This window comes from Dipodomys spectabilis, unplaced genomic scaffold (genome assembly GCF_019054845.1).
Source record: "Dipodomys spectabilis isolate Male_0828 unplaced genomic scaffold, ASM1905484v1 ptg000002l, whole genome shotgun sequence".
Classification (NCBI taxonomy): domain Eukaryota; kingdom Metazoa; phylum Chordata; class Mammalia; order Rodentia; family Heteromyidae; genus Dipodomys; species Dipodomys spectabilis.
This window is the reverse complement of record NW_024870679.1, coordinates 57,007,882-57,033,540: the sequence shown is the minus strand read 5'-3', so window position 1 is coordinate 57,033,540 and position 25,659 is coordinate 57,007,882. Positions and strand designations below refer to the sequence as shown.

General features: G+C 42.7%; 1 protein-coding gene across 1 annotated transcript in view; it reads right to left on the bottom strand.

Annotated features, from left to right (window-relative positions):
- Scp2 (sterol carrier protein 2) overlaps window positions 1-25,438 on the bottom strand; it is a 75,703-nt gene extending 50,265 nt beyond the window's left edge. The window contains exons 1-10 of the mRNA XM_042675715.1: window positions 25,301-25,438; window positions 21,710-21,764; window positions 19,298-19,369; window positions 18,692-18,823; window positions 15,102-15,166; window positions 8,771-8,900; window positions 7,259-7,322; window positions 6,283-6,369; window positions 5,021-5,171; window positions 640-787 (exon numbers count right to left, since the gene is read on the bottom strand). Coding sequence (XP_042531649.1) covers window positions 640-787; window positions 5,021-5,171; window positions 6,283-6,369; window positions 7,259-7,322; window positions 8,771-8,900; window positions 15,102-15,166; window positions 18,692-18,823; window positions 19,298-19,369; window positions 21,710-21,764; window positions 25,301-25,369 — 973 coding nt within the window. The 5' untranslated portion in view covers window positions 25,370-25,438. The remainder of the gene's footprint in view (window positions 1-639; window positions 788-5,020; window positions 5,172-6,282; window positions 6,370-7,258; window positions 7,323-8,770; window positions 8,901-15,101; window positions 15,167-18,691; window positions 18,824-19,297; window positions 19,370-21,709; window positions 21,765-25,300) is intronic.
- Between the last annotated feature and the right edge of the window lie 221 nt (window positions 25,439-25,659).

Below are 25,659 nucleotides of genomic sequence, written 5' to 3'. Positions count from 1 at the left end.
TCCAATTAATTACCAAAAAAGCCTGAATAGTGCTTGCTATGGTTCAAGTGGTAGAGCCTTGAGCACAAAAGCAAAAGACTGGTACCAAGGCCCTGATTTCAAGCCCAAGGGATCACACACACACACACACACACACACACACACATACAATCATAATGTTTTAGCATGGCTGAAAAGCTTTAAAAACCAATCATTCAAAGTGTTGGCAATTCAAAGTGTTGGCAATGAAGTAAAGCACTAAAAGTCTCATACACTAAAGGAAAATGGTATACTTAAGAAATGAAAAAGAAATCTTTCTAATCTGATCAACTATTTTTCATTCTCATTTCTGTAAGTCTCTAAGCATACTTCAAATAGTTGGAATTATATATGTAATATTATATGCTTTCAAGAATTCATGTTATAAGTGCTCTGACACATATAATGTAAATTATGTGAATACCTTGTTATCAGGGTTGACATGGTCCAAAGACCATTATTCTAAAAACTAGTAACAAAACCACTTGCATTCACTTTGCACAGTGTGGAACAGCCTGACATGGAGGGAAAGGCAATTAGTGAATTCTTTTATTTGATAATGAAAGTGAGCCTTTCATAGTGAAATCTACCCAATGAATCTTCCCTCTTCAAATACATTACCTTCTGGACAGAGTCCCAATGCTTCATAAGTAAGGAGTTCATTGATAGAAAAGCAGTCATGAAGTTCTATTACATCAACATCATTTGGTCTAAGGCCAGATTTCTCATAGCATTTTCTAGCAGCTTCTTTACTCATATCATAGCCAACCTAAAACCAAAATCACATTTAAGTAAATTTAGGGTACCAAAACTGGACCTTTTAGACAGGATTTTATATATATATATATATATATATATACATGTACATGTATATGTACATATATATGACATAAAGGAATATGAGTTGAATCCGTATTATGTAGGAAGTCTAAATAAAGTAATACCCAGGAAGAAGATACATACACATACACACATTCTATACACTCATAATATATATGCAAATTTTGAACTATAAATAACAGAAGTTCTAATCAAGATATATAGGGGGATTACAATTCCTCGCATTTTATTTTATGCTACATTATGAAAACTATCAAATCCCAACATATTCTGTATTAAATTGGTTGAAGAGGGGCTAGGAAGGTGGCTCAGTGGTAGAGCGCTTGCCTTGCATGTATGAGGCCCTGGGTTCGAGTCCTCAGCACCACATAAGCAGAAAAAAAAAGCTGGAAGTGGTGCTATGGCTCAAGTCGTAGTGCGCTAGCCTTGAGCTGAAGAGCTAAGGGACAGTGCCCAGGCCCGGAGTTCAGGCCCCAGGACTAGACCCAAAAATGAATAAATAAATAAAAATAAAATAAAATAAATTGGTTGAAGAGATTTGCCATACATCATTATGAGTCAGATACACTGAAAGAGAAGGAACATTTCTATATGAAAGCACATATCTTTTTTTTTTTTTTAATCGGTCATGGGGCTTGAACTCTGGGCTTGGGCGCTGTCCCTGCGCTCTTCAGCTCAAGGTGAGCGCTCTACCACTTGAGCCACACAGCGCCACTTCCGGCTTTTTTCTTTTTGCTTATGTGGTGCTCAGGAATCGAACCCAGGGCCTTGAGCATGCAAGGCAAGCGCTCTACCACTGAGCCGCCTTCCCAGCTCTCAAAGAGATTCTTATTTCCAGCTAATCAGTAGAAACTCAGAAGTGGATATGTGGCTCAAGTTGTACAGCTCTAGCTATGAGCAGAACAGTTTGCTAGAGAATGAGAGGCCTTGAATTCAAGCAAAAACCAAATCTAAACTGTTAATCCATCTTTGGTTTTATATAATAGTATGCAAACTCAACTTCCCATCAAGAAATAAATTGAAAATAATAGAAAATGTGCTATCAAGAAAAAGCTAAGGGGCTAGGAATGTGGCTTAGTGGTAGAGTGCTTGCCTAGCAAGCATGAGGCCCTGGGTTCAATTCCTCAGTACCCCATAAACAGAAAAAGCCACAAGCAGCATTGTGGCTTAAGTGCTAGCCTTGAACAAAAGAAGCTGAGGGACAGTGCCCAGGTCCTTAGTTCAAGCCTCAGGACTAGAGAAAGAAAGAAAGAAAGAAAGAAAGAAAGAAAGAAAGAAAGAAAGAAAGAAAGAAAGAAAGAAAGAAAGAGAAGGAAGGAAGGAAGGAAGGAAGGAAGGAAGGAAGGAAGGAAGGAAGGAAGGAAGGAAGGAAAGGAAGGAAGGAAGGAAGGAAGGAATGAGAAAGAAAAGAAAGAGAGAAAGAGAAAGAGAGAAAGGAAAAAAGGAAGGAAGGAAGGAAGGAAGGAAGGAAGGAAGGAGAAAGAAAAGAGAGAGAAAGAGAAAGAGAGAAAGGAAAAAAGGAAGGAAGGAAGGAAGGAAGGAAAGAAGGAAGAAGAAAAGAAAAGAAGAGAATAGAAAAGAAAAGAGAAAAAACTAAGAAGCAAGGGCACTGGTGGCTCATGCCTATAATCCTAGATAATGAGGAGGCTGAGATCTGAGGCTCACAGTTCAAAGTCAGCCTGGGCAGCAAAATCCTTGGGACTCCACTAACCTACAAAAAAAAAGCCAGAAGTGGTGCTGTGGCTCAAGTGGTAGAGTGTTAACCAGAGTTCAAACCCTAGGAACAAAATAAATAAATAAATAAATAGATGGATAAATAAATAAATAAATAAAATAAGAAATATAACTATAGCCGAGCACCAGTGGCTCACGCCTATAATCCTAGCTACTCAGAAGGCTGAGATCTGAGAATCGTGGTTCAAAGCCAGCCCAGGCAGGAAAGTCTGTGAGACTCTTATCTACAATAAACCACTAGAAAACCGGAAGTGGCTCTGTGGCTCAAGCGGTAGAGCACTCATCTTGAGCTGAAGAGTACAGGGACAGCACTCAAGCCCAGAGTTCAAGCCACACGACCAAAAAAAAAAAAGAAATATAAACATAATATCACCACTGAAGCGTGGCACTGGTGGCTCACACCTGTAATCCTAGCAACTCAAGAGGCTGAGATCTGAGGATCACCATTCAAAAATCACCAGGCAAAAAAGCCTTAAGACTCCTATCTCCAATTAGCTACCAGAAAACTAGAAGTGGAGTTGTGGCTCAAAGAGGTAAAGCCATAGCCTTGAGCAAAATAGTTCTGTGACTGCACCCAGGTCCTGCATTCAAGCCCAACAACCAATAAAATAATAGTAGTAAGAGTAGTAAGAGTAATAATAATAATAATACCACCTCTGCTATAATTTTGTTAATTTTGATAGTTTCTCAACACTGTGACAAAATACCAGTGGAAAACAAATTAAAGTTATGAAAATGGTTAATCCCAGGCTGAGGTGTAATCCTATGTATAACCCCAGACTATGGTGAAATCAGGCTGAGGCAGGGAAATTTCAGTTCAGCCTGAGCTATATAGTGAGACAATGTCTCAATTAAAATCAGAAAACTAGAAATGGTTTATTTTGGTAGGTAGTTTCAGAGGTTTCAATTGGAACCATAACTTTGAGCCTATAGAAAGACAGAACATCTTGACAGGAAGCACATGGAACAGCAACACTACTCATTGAAGACAAGAAAGCAGACAGAGAGCTCACTCACTTTTTTTTTTTTTTTGGGTCCAGTCATGGGGCCTGAACTCTAGGCCTGGGCGCTGTCCCTCAGCTCTTCAGCTCAAGGCTAGCGCTCTACCACTTGAGCCACAGCGCCACTTCCGGTTTTTTTCTTTTTGCTTATGTGGTGCTGAGGAATCGAACCCAGGGCCTCATGCATGCAAGGCAAGTGCTCTACCACTGAGCACCTTCCCAGCCCCTCACTCACTTTTATGACAAAGACCCATCCTCAAAACCCATTCAGCTATGCACTCATTGTCAGATAAATGTATTGATAAGTCAGTGTCCTCATAAGCCAATAACTCCTGAACATTGCTGCACTGGGATCAAGTCTTCAATATGTAAGCATCAGGGAAGCATTTCAGTACAAATCACAGCACTGGTCTGGGTCTGAATTCTCTTTTCTCTTTCTTTAATTTTCTCAATTTTTTTTAAGACCTATAAAATCTTTGTATAAAATCAGGATGTTTGTTCTGAGGGTTAAGAAACTTCTCTAATGGGGGCTGGGAAGGTGACTCAGTGGTAGAGTGCTTGCCTTGCATTCATGAGGCCCTGGGTTCGATTCCTCAGCACCACATAAGCAGAAAAAAAAAAAAAAGCCAGAAGTGGCGCTGTGGCTCAAGTGGTAGAGTGCTAGCCTTGAGCTGAAGAGCTGAGGGACAGCACCCAGGCCCAGAGTTCAGGCCCCATGACCGGACCCAATAAATAAATAAATAAACAAACAAACAAACAAGGACTGGGGATGTGGCTTAGTGGTAGAGTACTTGCCTAGCATGCAAGAAACCCTGGGTTCTATTCCTCAGTCCCATATACATAGAAAAAGCCGGAAGTGGCACTGTGGCTCAAATGCTCAAGTGGCATTCAGGGACATTGCCAAGGCCTTGAGTTCAAGCCCCAGGACTAGCAAAAATCAATAAATAGATAAATAAATAGCCAGCATGACTAGACAGGTAAACCATAAGAAGTATCTCTTTGTCAGTTTTCCCATATCAGATACTTAAGGACAGATTACAATACTAAAATTTCTAGACCAATGTTTTTCAAGTAAATAACTTCCAGAGTTGTTGATAAACAATGTATGTCATCTTAATATTTTAAATAGCATTTCTACCAGGTGCCAGTGGCTCACGCCTATAATCCTAGTTACTCAGGAGGCTGAGATCCAAGGATGGAGGCTCAAAGTCAGACCAGACAGGAAAGTCCATGAGACTCTTATTTCTAATTAACCCCAAAAAGCTGGAAGTGAAGCTGTGGCTCAAGTGATAGAGCATTAGCCTTGAACACAAAAGCTCAGGGACAGCACCCAGGCTCTCAGTTCAAGCCCCAGTTCTGGAACTAACTAATTTAATTAATTAAACATCATTTCCTCAATTTGATTAATAAAATAATCTCAGACATACCGTTTTAATAACGCTTTTCTCTTCAAATGAGCTTGGCAAATCAGTCATCATCTCTTGTGCCACAATTTCTACAGCTTTGGATTGCAGTCCATACTTGTGTACAAATTCTTCACTAGCCAAAACTGCTGCAGCAGCACCATCTGAAGTGGGACTAAGAGGAAGCAAAACAATGACTTACCCCTGACCCATCTCAACCCTACGATTCCAGAATGGAAGGCAGAAGGAGGCCCAATTATACTTGCTGGTTGGTGCACTGTTTTCTTGTGATACCTATGGTAAGAAACCACATAGGCTTCCCACTAAAAACTGGACCTCTAGCAAGACTTCAAATGTTGTCCATCACTTCTTGATTTCTAGTCTCTCCCAAAAACTTCTCATCACACAAAATCTGGATTTGCCCTTGCAGGTGCATAATGCAATTTCTGATATCTTTCTGAAATAACCAAAAGGTTATTTCATATCCTACTACTATAAAAATTCAACTATAGACCTAAATAGCTCCAACTCTGCTTAGCTCAGACAGCTCACTCCTGAAACCCTTTTGGAAACTGAGGAAATATACAAGAGGGATACCAGAAAGTCCAAAAGCAAGACTCCTGAGATCTCCTCAAAGCAGACCTTTTCAAACTTAGAGCATCTACTGGTTGTAATCTAGGTTCCCTGGGAAGCTAGACTACAAATGACAGAAGCCCTCTGTGAGTTCAGCAAGACTCTCTAGAGGGGAAAATCCTCTGAATGCAACCTGACTTGTTTACCTGAATCCCAAGCCAGTATCTGAAGGGTTCTGCCAAGGATATATTATGACTTATGGAGGCACTACACAGAACTCACTGTCAGGTAATTTGCATTATGCTTTTTTTTCCTTGTTTTATTTTTATTCTTGACTATTTTAATAGCAGAAAGTTTCCTATATTAGAAGCCTATTTAGGGAAAAACAAAATGCTCAAGGAAAAACCTTTTGATTCCTCTGGTCTCAAGGTATATTTTAAATGAATATGTATGATTAAAACAAAGCAAGTAGAAATTACAAGAGAAGAAAGAAGTAAAACATATTTTTCAAGATAGCAGATAGTCTGTCTCAGGATAGGAGTAAGAAAAGGATATTCTCATGAAATAACCTGGAGTGAGGATCACATTGGTAGTACTTTTGTAAAAGCTACATTTAGATAACACAGTCTGAAGTTTAACCACAGAGGGATGGGCAGGGAGAGGGAAGGAAGGAGTTATATCTATCTAGTAAATGTCAAAATATGTTTTCTTACCAACATTGTAAGATAGTCAAAAAATCAAAAACTCTTCGAGATTTCATTATTTCATCTAAACTGTATTCAACTTTGAACTGGGAATACCTAGATACAAAATAAATAGTTACAAAATGTGCAGTAGTAATTGTAATTTTTGTTGAAGATGTCTTGGTCCAGAGATAGAATAATAATGTGTGAATATTCTTTTTACAACCAAAACAACAGATTTATGAATAGTTTCAACCTTGAAATGAACACCTGGATTGAATTGAAAGAGAAAATTCAAATTTTGAAATACCCTCTGCTATGTAATTTAAAAAATTAGCCAGCGCCAGTGGCTTATGCCTATAATCAAAGGCTGAAATGTGAGGATTGTGATTCAAAGCTAGCCTGAGAAGGAAAACCATTCAAACTCTTATCTCCAATTAACAACCAAAAAATGCCTGAAGAAAAACTGTGACTCAAGCTGTAGAGTGCCAGCCTTGAGCAAAAAAGCTCAGAGTGAACCCAGGCCTTGAGTTCAAGCCTCAGGACACACACACACACACACACACACACACACACACACACACACACACACACACACACACACACTCTCTCTCTCTCTCTCTCTCTCTCTCTCTCTCTCTCACACACACACACACACTCCCTCTTTTTTGTTATCTTTTTGTTTTGTTTTTCTAGGGATTGAACTTAGGGTTTCAAGTTTGCTATGCAAACATTCACCACTTGACTTTTTTATTTTTTATCTTGTTTTTGAGAAAGAGACACATCCTTATTTAATACCATCAAGCCTTAATAGTATTCTAAATATAAATAAGTCAAAAATGAACTGCAAAATAGTCAAAAGTTGACTGGGGCACAGACTCTTATAAGAAAAAAAATAACATGCAAGTTAGTATTTTTGAGATCTTACATTTTCTTTTTAACTATAAAGTTGCATATTACACAGTAGAATAAACAGATTTTCATTTCTTGTCTCAGAAATACTTACGGGTTATTAACTGAATGTTTATGATTTTTCCATCCAATATTTGCAAAGTGTTCAATTTTTGTTCCTGTAGGAAAGATAAATATCTGTTAATATTTTTCTGATGTTTATGAATAATGGTAATGATACCCAAACTTCTGCTAAATATTTTTATATACTCTCTTGCATAGATATCACATATACTATTTAATATTTTTTATTGCTTATTGTTATTATAAAGGTGATATACAGAGGCATTACAGTAATATAGTCAGGTAAAGAGTACATTTCTTTTTGGACAATGTCACACCTTCCTTCACTCCCAGTTTTTCCATTTTAGTAATTTTTATAATTAAATTTGAGGTTTTTTTAAGAATGTATTTTATTTTTAGCAAGAATTTATTTTATTACAACAAGGTTAGCATAGAGAGAAATAGGAAGAAATGAATATTTACTGTTACTCATGTAGGAAATGGAAGTTAAAAGATTCCAAATTTGCCGGTGCTGGCAACTCATGCCTATAATTCTATCTTCTTAGGAAGCTGAGATCCAGAGGATCTGCCAGCCTAGGCAGACAAGTCCAAGAGACTCCTATCTCCAGTTTATCACAGTGAAAGTGATGACAAATGGTACTGTCAGACTGAGTGAAAGTTTGCTGGTATACTGAAGACAAAGTAGAATCAGAGTCTTGATCAAATATAGAAAAATGGAGTGCTCAGTTATTGAGTGGGGAAAACATCAGAGAAACAGCCAGTTCAATGAAAGAATTAAAGGTTTTAGACATCCTATTTATGCTACATCAACTAGCCATTCAAATGAAAATCCCTTTTGTAAAGAGCTGAAGATACAAAATAAGGTTTTTGGTTTTTTATTTTTATTTATTTATTTATTTATTTTTGGTTGTGGGGCTTGAACTCTGGGCCTGGGTGCTGTCCCTCAGTTCTTTAGCTCAAGGCTAGCACTCTACCACTTGAGCCACAGCACCACTTTTAGTTTTCTGGTGGTTTATTGGAGAGTCTCCAGGACTTTCTTGCCTGGGGTACCTTTGAACCAAGATCCTCAGATCTCAGCCTCCTGAGTAGCTAGGATTACAGGTGTGAGCTACCAGCACCTGGCTTAAAATAAGGTTTTTCTTTGTTAAGTTTTGGTTTTATTCATATTGATGAATATTCACCCCAGTTAGCCCTACTTCCACAGGTTCTCCATTCGAGCCTGTTTTATTTTCCTATCCTTTTTTAGTATTAATTGTACCAGAGAGTATCACTATGGTATTTCAGGCATGTTATATTCGTCTCTGAATCACCCGACCTCCTGCTTTCTCTTTCCTTGTCCAGATCCCTACTGACTGACCACGTTCATTGAGGTTCCTTATGCCATAGTATACACGGTTGCATTGTATTTTGAAATTATTCACCCTCCATCTTTCCCTCCCTCCTCCCCTAACCCCTATTGTCCCACAGAGTGAGAGAATAATGTTTTATCTATATACATATATGTATATAAATTTATGAAATACCCAAAAAATTTTTAATATACCGTATTTTTCCATGTGCTCTTTTCCAGCACCCACAAACATTTGAGCAGTAATAGGATGGGCAGAAACTCCATACTTATTGGCCAAGACTTCAACATGTTTATATACAGGGTGGGTACAATCATTTGCTAACTAAGAGAGAAGGGAAAAACAAGTTTAATGAATACCTGGCATAGTGTCTCTTTCAACTACTACACCATTACTAACACATTCATTTATTCTACAAGCATAAATAGGAAATATTTGGCATAAAAGCATAGAAAATAGCCAGGCACCTGTGGCTCATGGCTTTAATGTTACCTACTCAGGAGGCTGAGATCTGAGGATTGCAGTTCAAAGCCAGCTCTGGCAAGAAAGTCTTTAAGACTCATCTCCAATTAACCACCAGAAAACCAGAAGTGGCACTGTGGCTTAAAGTGATAGCGCACTAGCCTTGAGTGAAAAAGCTCAGGGACAGAGCTCAGACTCTGAGTTCAAGCCCCATAACTGACACTGACAAACACAAAACAAAACAAAACAAAAAGACGGAGGAGCCAGAAGCCACACCTGTAATCCTAGCTATCCAGAATGCTGAGATCTGAGGATCACAGTTCAAAACTATCCCAGGAAGAAAAGTCTTTGAGATTCTTATCTCCAATTAATTATCCACCAAAAAGCCAGAAGTAGAACTGGTTCAAGTAGTAGAGCACCAGCCTTGACCATTAATCTAAGGGATGATACCCAGACCCCGAGTTCAAGTCTCCACTCTGGCACAAAAATTTAAAAACAGGGAGAAAGACAAATAACCAATGTTCAATCAATAATCAATAAGCAATGTTTATTCAACATCTAATGTGTGGAAATTCTAAGGTCTACCCCAGTCCATGTGGGCTTTGGCCTCCCCTCCTCTAAGGTCACATCCTGGGCCGCCCCAGGTCACATCTCTCAGCAGACCAGGGAAGGGTCTCAGGACCTGAGGTCATACCCAGATCCAGTGTGGCCACACCTCTTCTCACCTCAGGCCAAGATAAGTGCGGCCTGGGATGGGTCTGCCCTACAGCCACGTGCTCTCCTTTAAGCACAACAGGGCAGCAGTTCTGTAAATGAACTTCTCTTCCTGCCTTAATACTGGGTGGCGTTCTCTTCTTCAGCAGCTACTTTACCTTACAGAAATAACTATTCAAAGTGTAAGCCATAAAGGAGTCAAAAACTCAGCTAAGATTCAGTTCATCTGGCACCTATTTTGTAGAAAATGAGGACAAGAAACAATGGGGACGAGAATAAATTAAAATATAAGTAATCTCATAGAAGAGAACAGTTTTACTTTATTTTTTTCTTCCTTTTTATTTTCCTTCCTTCCACTTTCCTTCCTTTAAAACCTAAAGATTTGCTGGGAATGTTGTTTAGTGTAGAGTGCTTGCCTAGCATGCATGAGGCCTTGGTTGAATTCCTCAGTACCACATATACAGAAAAAGTCAGAAGTGGCACAGCCCCATCCATGAGACTCTTAATCTCCAATAAACCACCAGAAAACTGGAAGTTGTACTGTGGCTCAAGTGGTAGAGCACTCACCTTGAGCTAAAGAGCTAAGAGACAGCACTCAGGCCCAGAATTCAAGCCCCAGGACCGATTTAGAAAAAATTTTTTTTCAATGTGAAATAAGGATGGGGGAGTGGTATGGGGGTGTCTTGTTAGTATTATGCTCACCTTTGGTCCTCAGCTCCACCCACACCTGAGCTCCTCCCATTCCTGGAGTTCCTGCCATACAGCTGGCCCCTCCTTCTCTCTGCCCAGACCCTCCTGAGCTCCCATCTACCTCACTTCCTATCTCCCAGATCCTGCTGCTACCTGGATAGGAATAGGTGCTAAGTGCTCCCTCCTCTTGGGGGAAATATGGCTCTTCTAATAAGCCTTATAATAATCTTTCTCCTGTGCCTGCCTGCCTCTGCATGGTCTCCTGGGATGGATGTGTGGGATCCTTCAGGTCTAACTGGCACCATCTTGTCTTCATGGTAGAAATAGGGATGTTCCACCCCCAGGTGAATGCTGTGCCTGAATTCCTAGAGGCAGGGGCAGGGACTTGGACAATAGGTTACTGGACCTGTCAGTCCTATACTTTGAACTCTCCATATACTCGTTTCCTGTGCCCCTGCCCCCTGACCAGTTCAGGTGCTATCATGCTACGCATCCTGTCTCTCGTGTGTCATGTCTCCTGGCTCTCTTCTGGTCAACATGGCATCTCCTTCAGCTTTCCCTTAGAGAAGATCTGGTATGATGGTATTATTTTTCTACTCTTTCTTTCCTCTCCTACACTCATGGTTCAGTTTTCTAATAGTGTTAAATGTATTCAAGTGGCTACAGATCTTTGAGACAGAAGTCTACCTGCAGATGCCAGCTTTCCAATAAAGACTTCCAATTCAACCTCTCAAAATGCAGCCTCTCTGTATCTCACCATCCAAGGTACTGTACAACAAATGCACCAGAAGGTGCAGTCTTTTTGGTATGTGCAAACAAAAGTCAAGAGACAAACTCTCTCTGGTATCAGAAGTATATGAGTCTCATTGAGAAGTTCTTTTCTATGATCTTGTTATATGGAAAAATTTGATCAGCAAGATACAGAGAAACCACATTTTGAGAGGTCTAGTTGGGAGTCTTTACTACAAAGCCTGTCACTGTAAGTAGACTCATGTTCCCTGAAAAACTTGCAGCACCAAATGTAGCTAGCACAAAGCTTGTAAAGGCAAAAACCTCATGATTGAGGTGGGGAACTAAATCTAACACAAGGGTTACACATGAGCAAAGCAAACTACCTAAGGGAACAATCAGGGCAGTCAAGGGCCAGTTATCTGTTGGGTAAAAGGGAATCAAGGGCAAGTATTCTCTGGACACATCTGCAATTCAAAGAATGACCTATTTTACTTCTAGAGTTTCCAGAACTGGGTAAAAGGTCATCATTCATTAAGATGCCAAGATGGTGGTAAAGACAAGATGGCATTACTTAAACCCAGTACCCATATTTCAACACTCTAGATTCTAATACAGTCAAAATACAGGGGATATTAATTTTGTGGAGAAATAAGCATTCAATCCATGTATCAGGTTTGTATATAATCTTTTTTTTTTTTTGTCAGTCGTGGGGCCTGAACTCTGGGCCTGGGCGCTGTCCCTCAGCTCTTCAGCTCAAGGCTAGTGCTCTACCACAGCACCATTTCCAGCTTTTTCTGCTTATGTGGTGCTGAGGAATCAAACCCAGTGCCTCACACATACAAGGCAAACACTCTACCATTGAGCCACCTTCCAAGCCCCTGGCATATAATCATTTTTTAATTCTCCCCTATAAAACCTCCATGTGGCTGGGAAGGTGGCTTGGTGGTAGAATGCTTGCTTTGCATGCATGAGCCACTGGGCTCAATTCCTCAGCACACATAAGCAGAAAATTCTGGAAGTAGCGCTATAGCTCAAGTGGTAGAGCACTAGTCTTGAGCTTAAGAGCTCAGAGACAGCGTTCAGGCCCAGAGTTCAAGCCCCACGACCGATTAAAAAAAAAAAAAAAAAACAAAGAAACTTCCTTGCTCTGTATGCAGGTTTAACTTTAAGAACTGTTTATTTCTTTTTTTTTTTTTTTTTTTGTCAGCCGTGGGACTTGAACTCTAGGCCTGGGCGCTGTCCCTCAGCTCTTCAGCTCAAGGCGAGCACTCTACCACTTGAGCTACAGCGCCACTTCCGGTTTTCTGGTGGTTTTATTGGAGATAGGAGTCTCACGGTCTCTCCTGCCCGGGCTGGCTTTGAACCGCGATCCTCAGATCTCAGCCTCCTGAGTAGCTAGGATTACAGGCGTGAGCCACCAGCGCCCGGCTCAAGAACTGTTTATTTCTGCTTTGGATTTTGCTGTTAAGATCAACATGAACCTCTATCTTTTTAAAATTCTTGTACCAGTCCTGGTACTTGAACTCAGGGTCTATGCACTATCTTTGAACTTTTTTGGTCAACACTAGTGTTTTATCACTTGAGCCACAGCTCCACTTCCAGCTTTTGGGTAGTTAATTGGAGATAAGAATCTCATGAACTTTCTTGCCTGGGCTGCCTTTGAACTATGATCCTCATATCTCAGCCTCCTGAGTAGCTGCAGCAGATAAGAACCCCACCTTTTACATAATATGTCCTAATATCTATACTGTTGGTTTCAGTACAAGGCGACATTTGAGAATTCCTTCATGTGGCTCTCTGGGCAGCACAAGATCCCTAATGACACTTGTATGAAAGTGAGGAAGTCTTAATAATAGTCCTTGTAAGGAATGAGAGGCAAGCAACCAAAATGGGCTCAAGGCTTTACTGGGGACTGATCTGCCAGGCTGCTCCAAGAAGGAATGGAGGCAGCAGGTAGACAGGTGTGAATGAAATTCAAACAAAATTTGGTGGGTGGTCATGGGTCACATTACATGGGCTACAGGAATTGGTGGGGGAGGAAATCTCATGCCAAGAAGGAGTGTAATGAGACTGTTACAACTGGGGCAGGAATTTGTACATCACATCAGGGAAACAGTACAACATCAGGGAAATAGAAACATAACAGATTTTTGTAAACAGGTAGGGACACAGAGTGGGAACTTTCCAGTATCAAAAAGCTGACTCTTTGTAAGACCTGTTTAATTTTCTATATTCTATCCAAATGTCTTAGACGTGTCAAATTACTTAGCTTGCCATATTCAAAATCAGATGTCTCCCACTTCTTCAATTTGTTGAGTGGAATTAATTTGTTGAATGAATTGATTATTTTAAATAGACAAAAAACTTTTAATTCAAGCATTTGATGTTTTTGAACTCTAGTTTCATCCATGGTGGTAAAGAGTTTAAATAACTCTAAGATTCTTAACCATTCTAAAATACTGGTGTGGAAAATAAAGTTAGTGGTAGTCCATTTTCTTTGTGTGTGTGTGGAGAGCAGGGTTGTAGGGCTTTCTCTTTCGGCCCGGGCACTGTCCCTCAGCAACACTTTCGATTTTCTGGTGGTTAATTGGAAATAAGAGTCTCATGGACTTTACTGCCCAGGCTGGCTCTGGACCGCATCCTCAGATCTCAGCCTTCTGAGTAGGTAGGATTACAGGCATGAGCCACCAGCACCCGGCTTGGAGATCTACTTTCAAGACAAAACATCTGATCCTGAGTAAAAAGTTGCTACATAAATTAACACCAAGCAAGAGGCAGGGGAGATGAAGATAAGACTCTCTTCTAAAATCCAACCAACCTCAAAAGATACATGTGGGGGCTGGGAAGGCGGCTCAGTGGTAGAATGCTTGCCTTGCATCCCTGGGTTCAATTCCTGAGCACCACATAAGCAAAAAGAAAAAAGCTGGAAGTGGCACTGTGGCTCAAGTGGTAGACCGCTAGCCTTGAGCTGAAGAGCTGAGGGACAGCACCCAGGCCCAGCGTTCATACCCAGGCCCAGCGTTCAGGCCCTACGACCGGACCCCCCCCCCCAAAAAAAAAATACATGTGTTCAAATTATCCAATTGAGGGGAGGGACTTTCAAATTAGGGAATAAATTGTTTAGTATAACTTCTCTTTGTATGTTTGCCCACCAGACACCTGGTCTTGCAAGCAGGCAATTAACCACTGAAGCCTTGCTTTTGTTGTACTCTGTCTCCAAGACCATTCTTTGAGAGTTTGGGCAGGTGAGTATATTTCTTACACCAAATGGTGTTACTATACAGCTTACTAAATTACTATAGAAAATTATGTTTTATGTTGCTTATTAACAGACAATGCAAGATAGTCAGATGGCATAGTTCTCTTATCATAGTGAAGTTAGGCTACTGGGTCAAACTGGCACCATCTCCGCAATGGAGTAGATGATGGGGAATTGGGTCTAACTGGTGCCATCTTGGCTTCGTGCTGGGTGAAGATGAAGTCACACACCCAGGTGATGGGCATGCTTGAATTCTAGAGGCAGGGACAGGGACTGGGACAATAGGTTACTGGATGTGTCAATCGTGTGCCATGAACTCCCTGTGACCCTACCCCCTGCCCATGACCCTACGCAGGCTCCACCACCTTAGCCAGTTTGTGCCATGCCTCTTGTCTCCTCCAATCACCATGGCATCTCACTTTAACTCTCCATTAGAGTAGATCATGTTTGTTGAGATTGTTTTTCTGCTCTTTCTTTACTCTGCCACCCTCACAGCTCAGTATTAAATGTATTAGAGGCTGCAAGTTTTGGGGGGAACATGTGATTACATGCCGTTGCTGGCTTTCTAATAAAGACTCCCAATTCAGTCTCTCAAAATGTGGCTTCTCTGTATCTTGCGTTCCAATTCCCATATAACAATAGCAACTCCAAATTAATAAACGACTTACGTCTACTTCAATTGCTCCCTTCGTCATCTTCTCAAACCCAAGAGCCAAGACACAGTCTGCCAAACCTTAAAGGAAATGTAATTATTTTGAAATTTTTAATTTCCAGACACCCAATAAAATGCTATTGAATATTTCTATTTAAGCCTGGTGCTAGTGGCTCATGCCTGTAATCCTAGCTACTCAGGAGGCTGAGATCTGAAGATTGCAGTTTGAAGCCAGCCTGGGCAAGAAAGACCCAAGACTCTTTTTTATTTTTATTTTTTTGGGTCCGGTTGTGGGGCCTGAACTCTGGGCCTGGGCACTGTCCCTCAGCTCTTCAGCTCAAGGCTAGCGCTCTACCACTTGAGTCACAGCGCCACTTCCGGCTTTTTTCTTTTTGCTTATGTGGTACTGAGGAATCGAACCCAGGGCCTCATGCATGCAAGGCAAGCGCTCTACCACTGAGCCACCTTCCCAGCCCCCAAAAGAGTTTATATACAGTGCCCACCCTGAGTTCAAGCCCCATGGTGACAAAAAAAAAAAAAGTGTATCAATTTACACAAAATACAAAAACAGCTGGGCATCAGTAAAATCTGAAAGATAGAGGTTGAAGTCAACCCAGGCAGGAAAAGTCTATGAGACTCCATCTCGGAAGAGCTGAGGGACAGCACCCAGGTCCAGAGTTCAAGCCCCATGACTGACAAAAAAAAAAAAAGAGACTCCGTCTCCACCTAACAAACAAAATACCAGGCTTGGAGGGATGGCTCAAGAGGTAGAATGTAACATTTCAATTTATGTGTACAATGCATCCTAGTATTCTAAATTTTAAAACCTTTTTATACTGAATTCAAAGTTTAACTAAAAATTATAAAGGCTCCCAATGTTGTCAGGTGCCAGTGGCACACACCTGTACTACTGGGATCATCACTGAAAGCCAGCCCAGGAAGGAAATCTAAGACTCCAACAGGCAAAAAGCCTAAAGTAGAGTTGTGGCTCAGTGGTAGACCAGCTTTGAGCAAAAAAAGAAACAAGTGAGTGCATGAGGCCCTGAGGCCAAGCCCCAAGTAGCAGCATTAAAATAAATAAATTAATAAATAGGTTCCCCAGTCAAAATCTCTACAAAATTGTGCAAGTTTTTTTTTGTTTTGTTTTTTTTGGAGTCCGGTCGTGGGGCCTGAACTCAGGGCCTGGGCGCTGTCCCTCAGCTCTTCAGCTCGTGCTCTACCACTTGAGCCACAGCACCACTTCTGGATTTTTTCTTTGTGCTTATGTGGTGCTGAGGAATCGAACCTAGGGCCTCAGGCATGCAAGGCAAGCACTCTACCACTGAGCCACCTTCCCAGCCCCAATTTGAAGGGGGCATCTAATGATGGTGTTAAAGTTCAACTGAGAAGCAAAACATGACAAAATTGCTAACATTTTTCTATAAAAATGAAAGAAAAATAATAAGGAAGAGGAAAGGGGGATAGCATTATCAAACAGGAAGATTACAAAGTGCTAAAAAATTGGAAAGTAGAGCAATAATTAGTGGAATAGAACAGAATAGTAGGGCCTCAAAAGTCTGAGAAACAATATGCATCAAGTGCTGAGCAGACAAAAAAATGTGGTACAACTTTACAAAAGAGTATTATCTGACCATAATGCTCCAGTAAGAATGAACTGTTAAAATATTACACTAAATAAAATAAGCCACAGAAGGTCAAGTATTACATGCTAAGTCCATAGACAGAACACAGATGAGTGATGACAAGATGCCATGGGAAGAATAAAAGGTGGAGTGACTGCTAATGAGTACAGGCTTTCTTGCTGAGTGATTAAAAAAAATATTCTGCCTGGTGCCGGTGGCTTACACCTGTGATCTTAGTTACTCAGGAAGCTGAGATCTGAGGATCATGATTCAAAACCAGCCCAGGCAGGAAAGTCCTTGAGACTCTTATCTCCAATAAACCACCAGAAAACCGGAAGTGGCATTGTGGCTCAAGTGGTAGAGTGCTAACCTTGAGCTGAAGAGCTGAGGGACAGCACCCAGGCCTAGAGATAAAAAAAAAAAAAAAAAAAAAAAAGCTCTAAAATTAGGTAACAGTGATGGTTATACAATTCTGTGCTGTGTCTTTAACAAACACTGAATTGTATACTTCAAAAGGGTGAATTTGGGCTGGGAGGGTGGCTCAGTGGTAAAGTGCTTGCCTCACATACATGAGGCCCTGGGTTTGATTCCTTTGCACCACATAAAAAGAAAAAGCCGGCACCAGGCAGAACTTTTTTTTTTGGGGGGGGGTCCAGTCCTGGGGCCTGAACTCTGGTCCTGGGCACTGTCCCTCAGCTCTTCAGCTCAAGGCTAGCGCTCTACCACTTGAGCCACAGCGCCACTTCTGGCTTTTTTCTTTTTGCTTATGTGGTGCTGAGGAATCTAACCCAGAGCCTCAGGCATGCAAGGCAAGCACTCTATCACTGAGCCACCTTCCCAGCCCTAGGCAGAACATTTTTGAACTGTAATCCACACAAGCCAAAAAAAAAAAACAACCAGAAGTAGCAAGTGGTAGAGCACTAGCCTTGAGCTGAAGAGCTGAGGGACAGTGCCCAGGCCCCACGACTGACCAAAAAAAAAAAAAAGGATGAAATTTATGATATAGGAATTGTGCCTCAATAAAGCTTTGCTGGATTCTCGGGATGTTGCTCAGTAGTAGAGTTGCTCCCCAATAGCATCAAAATAAATAAATAAATAAAGCTTTACTAAGCAGTGCATTCTATTTCTTGCCTGGGCTCTGTCCTCAGCTCTCCAGCTCAAGGCCAGCACTCTACCACTTGAGCCACAACACCACTTCCACTTTTCTGGTGGTTTATTGGAGATAAGAGTCTCAAGAAGCTTCAAGTTGGTGGCTCACAAGTTGGTGGCTCACGCCTGTAATCCTAGCTATTCAGGAGGCTGAGATCTGAGGATCACAGTTCAAAGCCAGCCGGGGCAGGAAAGTCCCTGAGACTATTATCTCCAATAAACCACTAGAAAACCAGAAGTGGATCTGTGGCTCAAGCAGTAGAGCGCTTGCCTTGAACTGGAGCGTGCAAGGATAGAGCCCAAACCCAGAGTTCAAGCCCCATGACTGAAAAGAGTCTCACGGAGTTTCTTGCTCGGGCTAGTTTTGAACTGTGAGTCTCAGATCTCAGACTCCAGAGTAGCTAGGATTATAGGCATGGGCAACCACTTGGCTTAAGCAGTGCATTATAAAGCAACCTCTCTGAAGGTTGTAAGCATTATGCCCACCTTTGGTGCTCAGCTCCACCCAGACCTGAGCCCCTCCCATATCTGGAGTTCCAGCCATAGAGCTGGCCCCTCCCTCTCTCTGCTCAGACCCATCTGAGCTCCCATCTACCTCACTTCCTACCCTCAGACCCTGCTGCTACCTAGATACTGGGGGCCACCATGTGCTCTCTCTTTGGGGGAAATATGGTTCCTCTAATAAAATTTGTAATAACCTTTCTCCTGTGCCTGCCTGCCTGCCTCCACATGGTCCCTGGGACAGATCCTTTCAAATGTAGCATAGAGAAGCGCTTGCAAGAGGGCACCACCACCACATTTGTTTAAGAACAGTAGACACATAAGCATTCCTTACCACCCTGAATCAGCTGCCGAGCTGCAAATAGAGCAGTAGAGCCAGTAGAGCAGTTGTTGTTGACATTGATGATAGGAATTCCAGTCAGTCCCAAACTGTGATAGATAGCTCTCTGCCCAGAAGTGGACTCACCTAGATAGGAAAACAACGAAGAAATGTAATACCTACAACACAGCAATTACAGAGCTCTGATACAACATGATACCACATTATGATTTTTTTTTTTTTTTGGTCATGGGGCATGAACTCTGGGCCTGAACACTGTCCCTCAGCTCTTCAGCTCAAGGCCAGCACTCTACCACTTGAGCCACAGTGCCACTTCCATTTTTCTGAGTGGCTTATTGGAGATAAGAGTCTCAAGGACTTTGCTGCCTGGGCTGGCTTTGAACCATGATCCTCAGATCTCAGCATTCTTGTAGCTAAGATTACAGGCATGAGCCACTGGCGCCTGGCTTAGTAGTATACTTTCACCTAGCACAAAACCAAGGGCCAGTCAGTGAATATACTACTGTCATTGTGATGATTGGTCTTGATGGCTCTGCGGTGTTTGAAAACTTGCTGCTAACTTTAGGTGTATAATTTTAGAACATACAGTTTACCACATACCATAAACGTAGCCCACACATGCCTGTTCTACTGCAGAGTAGGGGATCTTGGCATCAGCTAAAGCCTTCTTGCCTATAAGAAAAATAAAATAAAAAGGACTTATCAAAATGTACTTCAAGTATTTGCTTTAAGTGTATAAAAACTCTGAATTTAAGTCAATTTATCTCTATTGATCCAACCTGTGACCTTTACAAGTATTCATCATTCCCAAGTTGCTACATCACTTTGCCTTTTTGATACCTGTGTTATCTGTCCTAACTGCATACTTAAGAAGTATAAATACACCAAAACTAGATTTTTTTTTTTTTTTTTTTTTTTTTTTGCTGGTCGTGGGGCCTGAACTCTAGGTCTGGGTGCTGTCCCTGGAGCTCTTCAGCTCAAGGTTAATACTCTACCACTTGAGCCACAGCGCCACTTCCTGCTTTTCCTGCTTATGGGGTACTGAGGAATTGAACCCAGGGCCTCATGCATATGAGGCACCCACTCTACCACTGAGCAACCTTTCTAGCCCCCAAATCCTAGGTTCTTTTTTTTTTTTTTCTTTTTTGTCAGTCATGGGGCCTGAACTCTGGGTCTGAGCACTGTCCCTCAGCAATTCAGCTCAAGGCTAGGGCTCTACCTCTAGAGCCACAGTACCACTTACGGCTTTTTCTGTTTAAGTGGTGCTGAGGAATCGAACTCAGGGCCTCATGCATGCGAGGCAAGCACTCTACCACTGAGCCACCTTCCCAGCCCCCCTACTTTTTTTTTTGGGTCCGGTCGTGGGGCCTGAACTCTGGGCCTGGGTGCTGTCCCTCAGCTCTTCAGCTCAAGGCTAGCACTCTACCACTTGAGCCACAGTGCCACTTCCGGCTTTTTTCTTTTTGCTTATGTGGTGCTGAGGAATCAAACCCAGGGCCTCATGCATGCAAGGCAAGTGCTCTACCACTGAGCCACCTTCCCAGCCCTTTTATTTTTGTTGGTCGTGGGGCTTGAACTCTGGGCCTGAGTGCTGAGCTCAAGGCTAGCGCTCTACCACTTGAGCAGTGTCACTTCTGGTTTTCTAGTGGTTTATTGGAGATAAGAGTTTCACAGACTTTCCTGCCTAGGCTGGCTTTGAACCACGATCCTCAGATCTCAGCCCCCTTAAGCTGAAGAGCTCAGGGACAGTGCCCAGGCCCAAAGTTCAGGCCCCACAACTGACCAAAAAAAAGAAGAAAAGAAGACGAAGACGAAGAAGAAGAAGAGCTTTAAGGATACTATCCAAGCTGAAGAAAACATGTGCCAGTGGATTACACCTATAATCCTACTCAGAAGGCTGAGATTTTAAGATGGCCAGCCCAGGCAGAAAAGTCTATAAGACTTCTATCTCAATTAACCAGCAGAAAATGGGAAGTGGTGCTGAGGTTTAAATGGTAGAGAGCTAGCCTTGAGCAAACAAGCTGAGTGGGAATTCAAGCCAGAGTTAGAGCCTAGTACCAGCACCAAAGAAGAAAAAATTAGATATATGGCTTAACCTCTAAAGCACAATACTCTGTGCTTCATACTGCTGCCCTGGCCCTGTCAAAACTTCAGGATTCTGCTGCTGTCATTCACCATCTTAGCCTGCAAACATTTGTCAAGGGCATGGATGCTGTCCCTGAGCTTTTGCTTTTCTTTTGCTCAAGGATAGTGCTCTACCTCTTGAACCACAGCTCTTCTTACGGCTGCTTTTTTTTGGGGGGGTAATAAATTGGAAATAAAGAATCTCAGACTTTCCTGTCTAGGTTGGCTTTGAACTTTGATTCTCAGATCTCAGCTTCCTGAATAGCTAGGACTACAGGTATGAATTACCAGCATCCAACATGATTATCCTTTTTCTTTTTAAGAAAGGAAGACATTAGCCGGGCGCTGGTGGCTCACGCCTGTAATCCTAGCTACTCAGGAGGCTGAGATCTGAGGATCCCGGTTCAAAGCCAGCCCGGGCAGGAGAGACCGTGAGACTATCTCCAATAAACCACCAGAAAACCGGAAGTGGCGCTGTAGCTCAAGTGGTAGAGCGCTCGCCTTGAGCTGAAGAGCTGAAGGACAGCGCCCAGGCCCAGAGTTCAAGCCCCATGGCCGACAAAAAAAAAAAAAAAAGGAAGACATTGACTTTGTGACTTTGTTCTACTCCTAAGAATTCACACTAGAAATCAAGTGTCCTTCTCTCCCACAGACGTCTTTACCACCCGAAAAAAACATAAAATCTTTACTACAGCCTGCACTGCCTGTTCTGGCTTTATGGTTGCTAAGACACCAATATGCCTTCCCCTTGGCTTCTCCACTATGCTAGGAGTAAAGCCCCAGGTGAGCTCTGTGCTTCCTTTATGCTCATAAGGTAGCTATACCTTGGGAACAAGGTCAGGCCACATAGAAGCTAGGCATGTTCAAAGATTTAAATTTTCTCTATACCTGCTTCTTCTGCCAACTCAGGGTAATCTCTTGAGTTATGGCCAGGCTTCGTAAACTAGAATACAGAAGAAAATAGAAAAAGTACCATTAGATGCTTTTCTCCAACAGAACAGCTCAGAAATTCAACTATTCAAACAAAATGCACACACTCAAAAAAGTGCAATAAATACCGCAAATTTGAAAACAAAAAACAAAACATACTATTGAGAATCTGTCATGTTACTTGACTCTGAAAATAAATCACATGTCTACGGCCATACCACCCTGAACACGCCCGATCTCGTCTGAAAATAAATCACATATATTCTTGCCCTCAGGGAGCTTCCAACCAGAGAAACTGCCATGTAAACGGAATCTTTAAGGATGAGTGGGCACTAGCCAGTTGAAAGAGAAGACAATGTGGCACCATTTTTCTCAGTGGAAAACCTGCAATATTAGATAAATCAAAGTTTCAAGTACAGAGTAGAAAGTGATAAGGACAGAAAAGTAACTTAGGACCAAATGAAAATAGTTTCTGTGAGCTAGGCACTGGCTACATACTTGTAGCTACTCAGGAGGCTGAAATCTGAGGATAGTGGTTTGAACCCAGCCTGAGCAGGAAAGTCTGTGAGATTCTTATTTCCAAACACAGAAAAAGCCAGAAGTGGTGCTGTAGATCAAGTAGTAGAGGCTAGCCTTGAGCAAAAGGAGATTAGAGACAGTGTCTACACCCAGAGTTCAAGGCCCAGGACTAGGGAAAAAAATAGTACCTGCTATTTATCATATACTTACTTCTTTGTACTAAGTATATCATATATAACTCACTAATCTTCACTTTACAGAAAAAAAAAAACTAGAACAAAGAGAGAGTAAGCAAGCTCTGCAAAGGCACATAGCTACTAAGTAGTGGAACTATTATAGGCACCAATCTAAAGGCAGCTCACAAAGGGAATTTATATGTCCTGCTACAATGTCTGGCTTTTTCCTTAATAGATTTTTTTTGTTGGTGGTACTTAAGTTTGAACTCAGAGCCTTGCACTTGCTTGGCAGGCACTCCATCACTACCACTTGAGTCAGGTTCCTAGGCCTTTTATAATTTAGTTTTTTTTTTTTTTTTGGACAGTCTAGAATTTTTGCCTAGGCAGGGCCTAGACCACAATTCTCTTACTTGCATAGCTGGAATTACAAACAAGTGTTGAGAAGGGGTCTTGGTAACCTTTTGTTCAGACTGGGATTACTGATGTGTACCACAACAATTAAATTGAGACAATGGATTTTTTTAAGAGATGGGAATAAAACAATAAGATAATATGATTTATGAAAATGTCAAAAATCCAGCCAGGCTCTCTTTCTCTCTTTTTCTCTTCTTCCTTCCCCTCTGTCTCTGCACGCCTCCATCTGTTCCAGGCCCACAGTTTTCTCTCCCCCCAATAAACTCTTTTCCTGCTTGGAAAAAAAAAAAAAATCCAGCCTGGTGCTGGTGGTTCACGCCTGTAATCCTAGCTACTCAGGAAGCTGAGATCTGAGGATCATGGTTCAATTAACTACCAGAAAAACTGTAAATGGCACTGTGGCTCCAAGAGGTAGAGCACTAGACTTGACCAAAACAGCTCAGGGACAGTGCCCAGGCCCTGAGTTCAAGCCCCACAAACAATAACAACAACAAAAATCCAAAACCCTGACCAAACCAGATGTAGCATCAATGTGGGAAAATAGGAATTTTCTTTCATTGCTGGTAGAAATGTGAATTGGTACAGCCACTTTGGAAGACAGATCTAATAATCATACTCTTTTTTTTTTTCTTTTTTTTTGTCAGTCCTAGGACTTGAACTCTGGGCCTGGGCACTGTCCCTGGGCTCTTCAGGGACCTCCATGTATCTCCATGCCTGCCCCTACTCTATAGTTTTATTTTGTTATATGGGAATTTGATCATGAGATATAGAGAAGCCACATTTTGAGAGGTTAAATCAGAAGGCTTTATTAGAAAGCTAGCAACTGTAAGTGGACACATGTTCCCTCCAAAACTTGCTGCCTCCAATGTACTTAATACTGTTAGGAAACTGAACCATGAGGTTAGTAAAGAAAGAGCAGAAAAAACAATCTTAACAAATCAGGGGGGCTGGGAATGTGGCTTAGTGGTAGAGTGCTTGCCTAGCATGCATGGGAGCACTCTACCACTTGAGCCACAGCGCCACTTCCAGTTTTCTGGTTGTTTATTGGAGATAAGAGTCTCATGGACTTTCCTGCCTGGGCTGGCTTTGAACTGTGATCCTCAGATCTCAGCCTCCTGAGTAGCTAGGATTACAGGCATGAGCCACCAGTGCCCCACTTAATCATACTCTTTGGTGTTTACCCAAAGGAGCAGAAAAGTTATGTCCATACAAAAATCTCCACAAAATTCTTTAACAGCATTATCCATAGTTGCTAAGAATCCTTATTCTAAGCACCCAAAATCTCCTTCAGTAGAGGTAAATGAGTAAACAATGACAAATTGCAAGATGGATACTGGGTCTAACTGGTGCCATCTTGGCATCTTGGTGGGTGATGGGGACTTTGCCAAAACTTTTAGAGGTGAAATCCTACTCCAACCCCAGGTGATAGGCGCCTGAATTCCTAGACGAAAGGGTGGCAACTTGGACAAAAAGTTCCCTGACCTGCCCAGAGGTACGCCAGGAACTCAAGACTCTAAACTCTGGAGCTGTGACTTTGACCCTGACCAGACCCTATTTGGCCACCACCACCACCACCCACCACCACCATCATCACCACAACCCCCCCCCCCCCCACACACACACACACGTCAGGCATCATTGCACCATGCCTCCTGATTCTCCTCAGGTCATGATGGCATACCTCTTCAACTCTTCATAAGAGTTGATCTGATTTGTTTTGGGGGTTGTTTGTTTGTTTGCTTTTGCCAGTCCTGGGCCTTGAATTCAGGGCCTGGGCACTGCTCCTGAGCTTCTTTTGCTCAAGGCTAGCACTCTACCACTTGAGCCACAATACCACTTCCAGCTTTTTCTGCGCATGTAGTGCTGAGGAATCGAACCTAGGGCCTCATGCATGCAAGGCAAGCGCTCTACCACTGAGCCACCTTCCCAGCCCTTTCAGGATTTTCCTCAGATCTCTGTTGGTTTGCTCTTATATCCATATTGTTCCTGTGGGTCAATACCTATGGTTTATCTCCGTGGGATCTGCACAGTACCAGTAGTGACAGACACAAAGCCAGTGTCGCACAAATAAGAGAAAAGAAACTACAGCCGTCTGGGCCCTGCTGGAGTGTGGAGGAGGCCGTGGGAGCCTCTGGACTTTCCTCCTCCACACTGGGGATCGTGATGACGTTCACGACCTGACTCCCCCACGCAGCGCAGGCCCCGGGGTTCTCCTGGGAGAGAACGGGCTGCAGAACAAGCTCGGAACATTATGACCCCACAGACAGTACCGTCACGCCCCACTCGAGTCGCCTCCCTAACGGCCCACAGATCAAAGCCCCGGCGCTGGGAGGGCGGCTGTCCGGGCAGGAAGGACAGACAGCATCTCCCGCCGCCTCAGGGCACCAGCGCGGGGGCTGGTGCGGCTAGGGGGCCGGCTCCCGCCGCCCGCGGCTGTTACCTCGGTCATGCCAACCCCCACCACAAACGCCCGGCGCAGGTGCGGGGACTTGTACTCCAGAGAAGGCATGGCTTGATTTGCGCAGGGACGCGGAGGAGGCAGAGGACGCGTGCACAGCGGACGCGGCCTTCCGGGAGACTGAGCCCCCGGCGCTCTCAGAACTAGAAACAGGGCCTCGGCAGCGGGGGCGGGGCTGAGGGCGGTGACGCGGGCGGTGCCGGATTCCGGGGGTGTGGCCGGATTCTGGGGGTGTGGCCAGTGCGGAGTAGGCGGTCTCAGGGTGGGGCCAAAGCTGGGGCCGGCGCGTTTGGATGTCTGCGCGTGCGTGGCAGCGACGTGAGCGACTCTTGTGTCCAGTG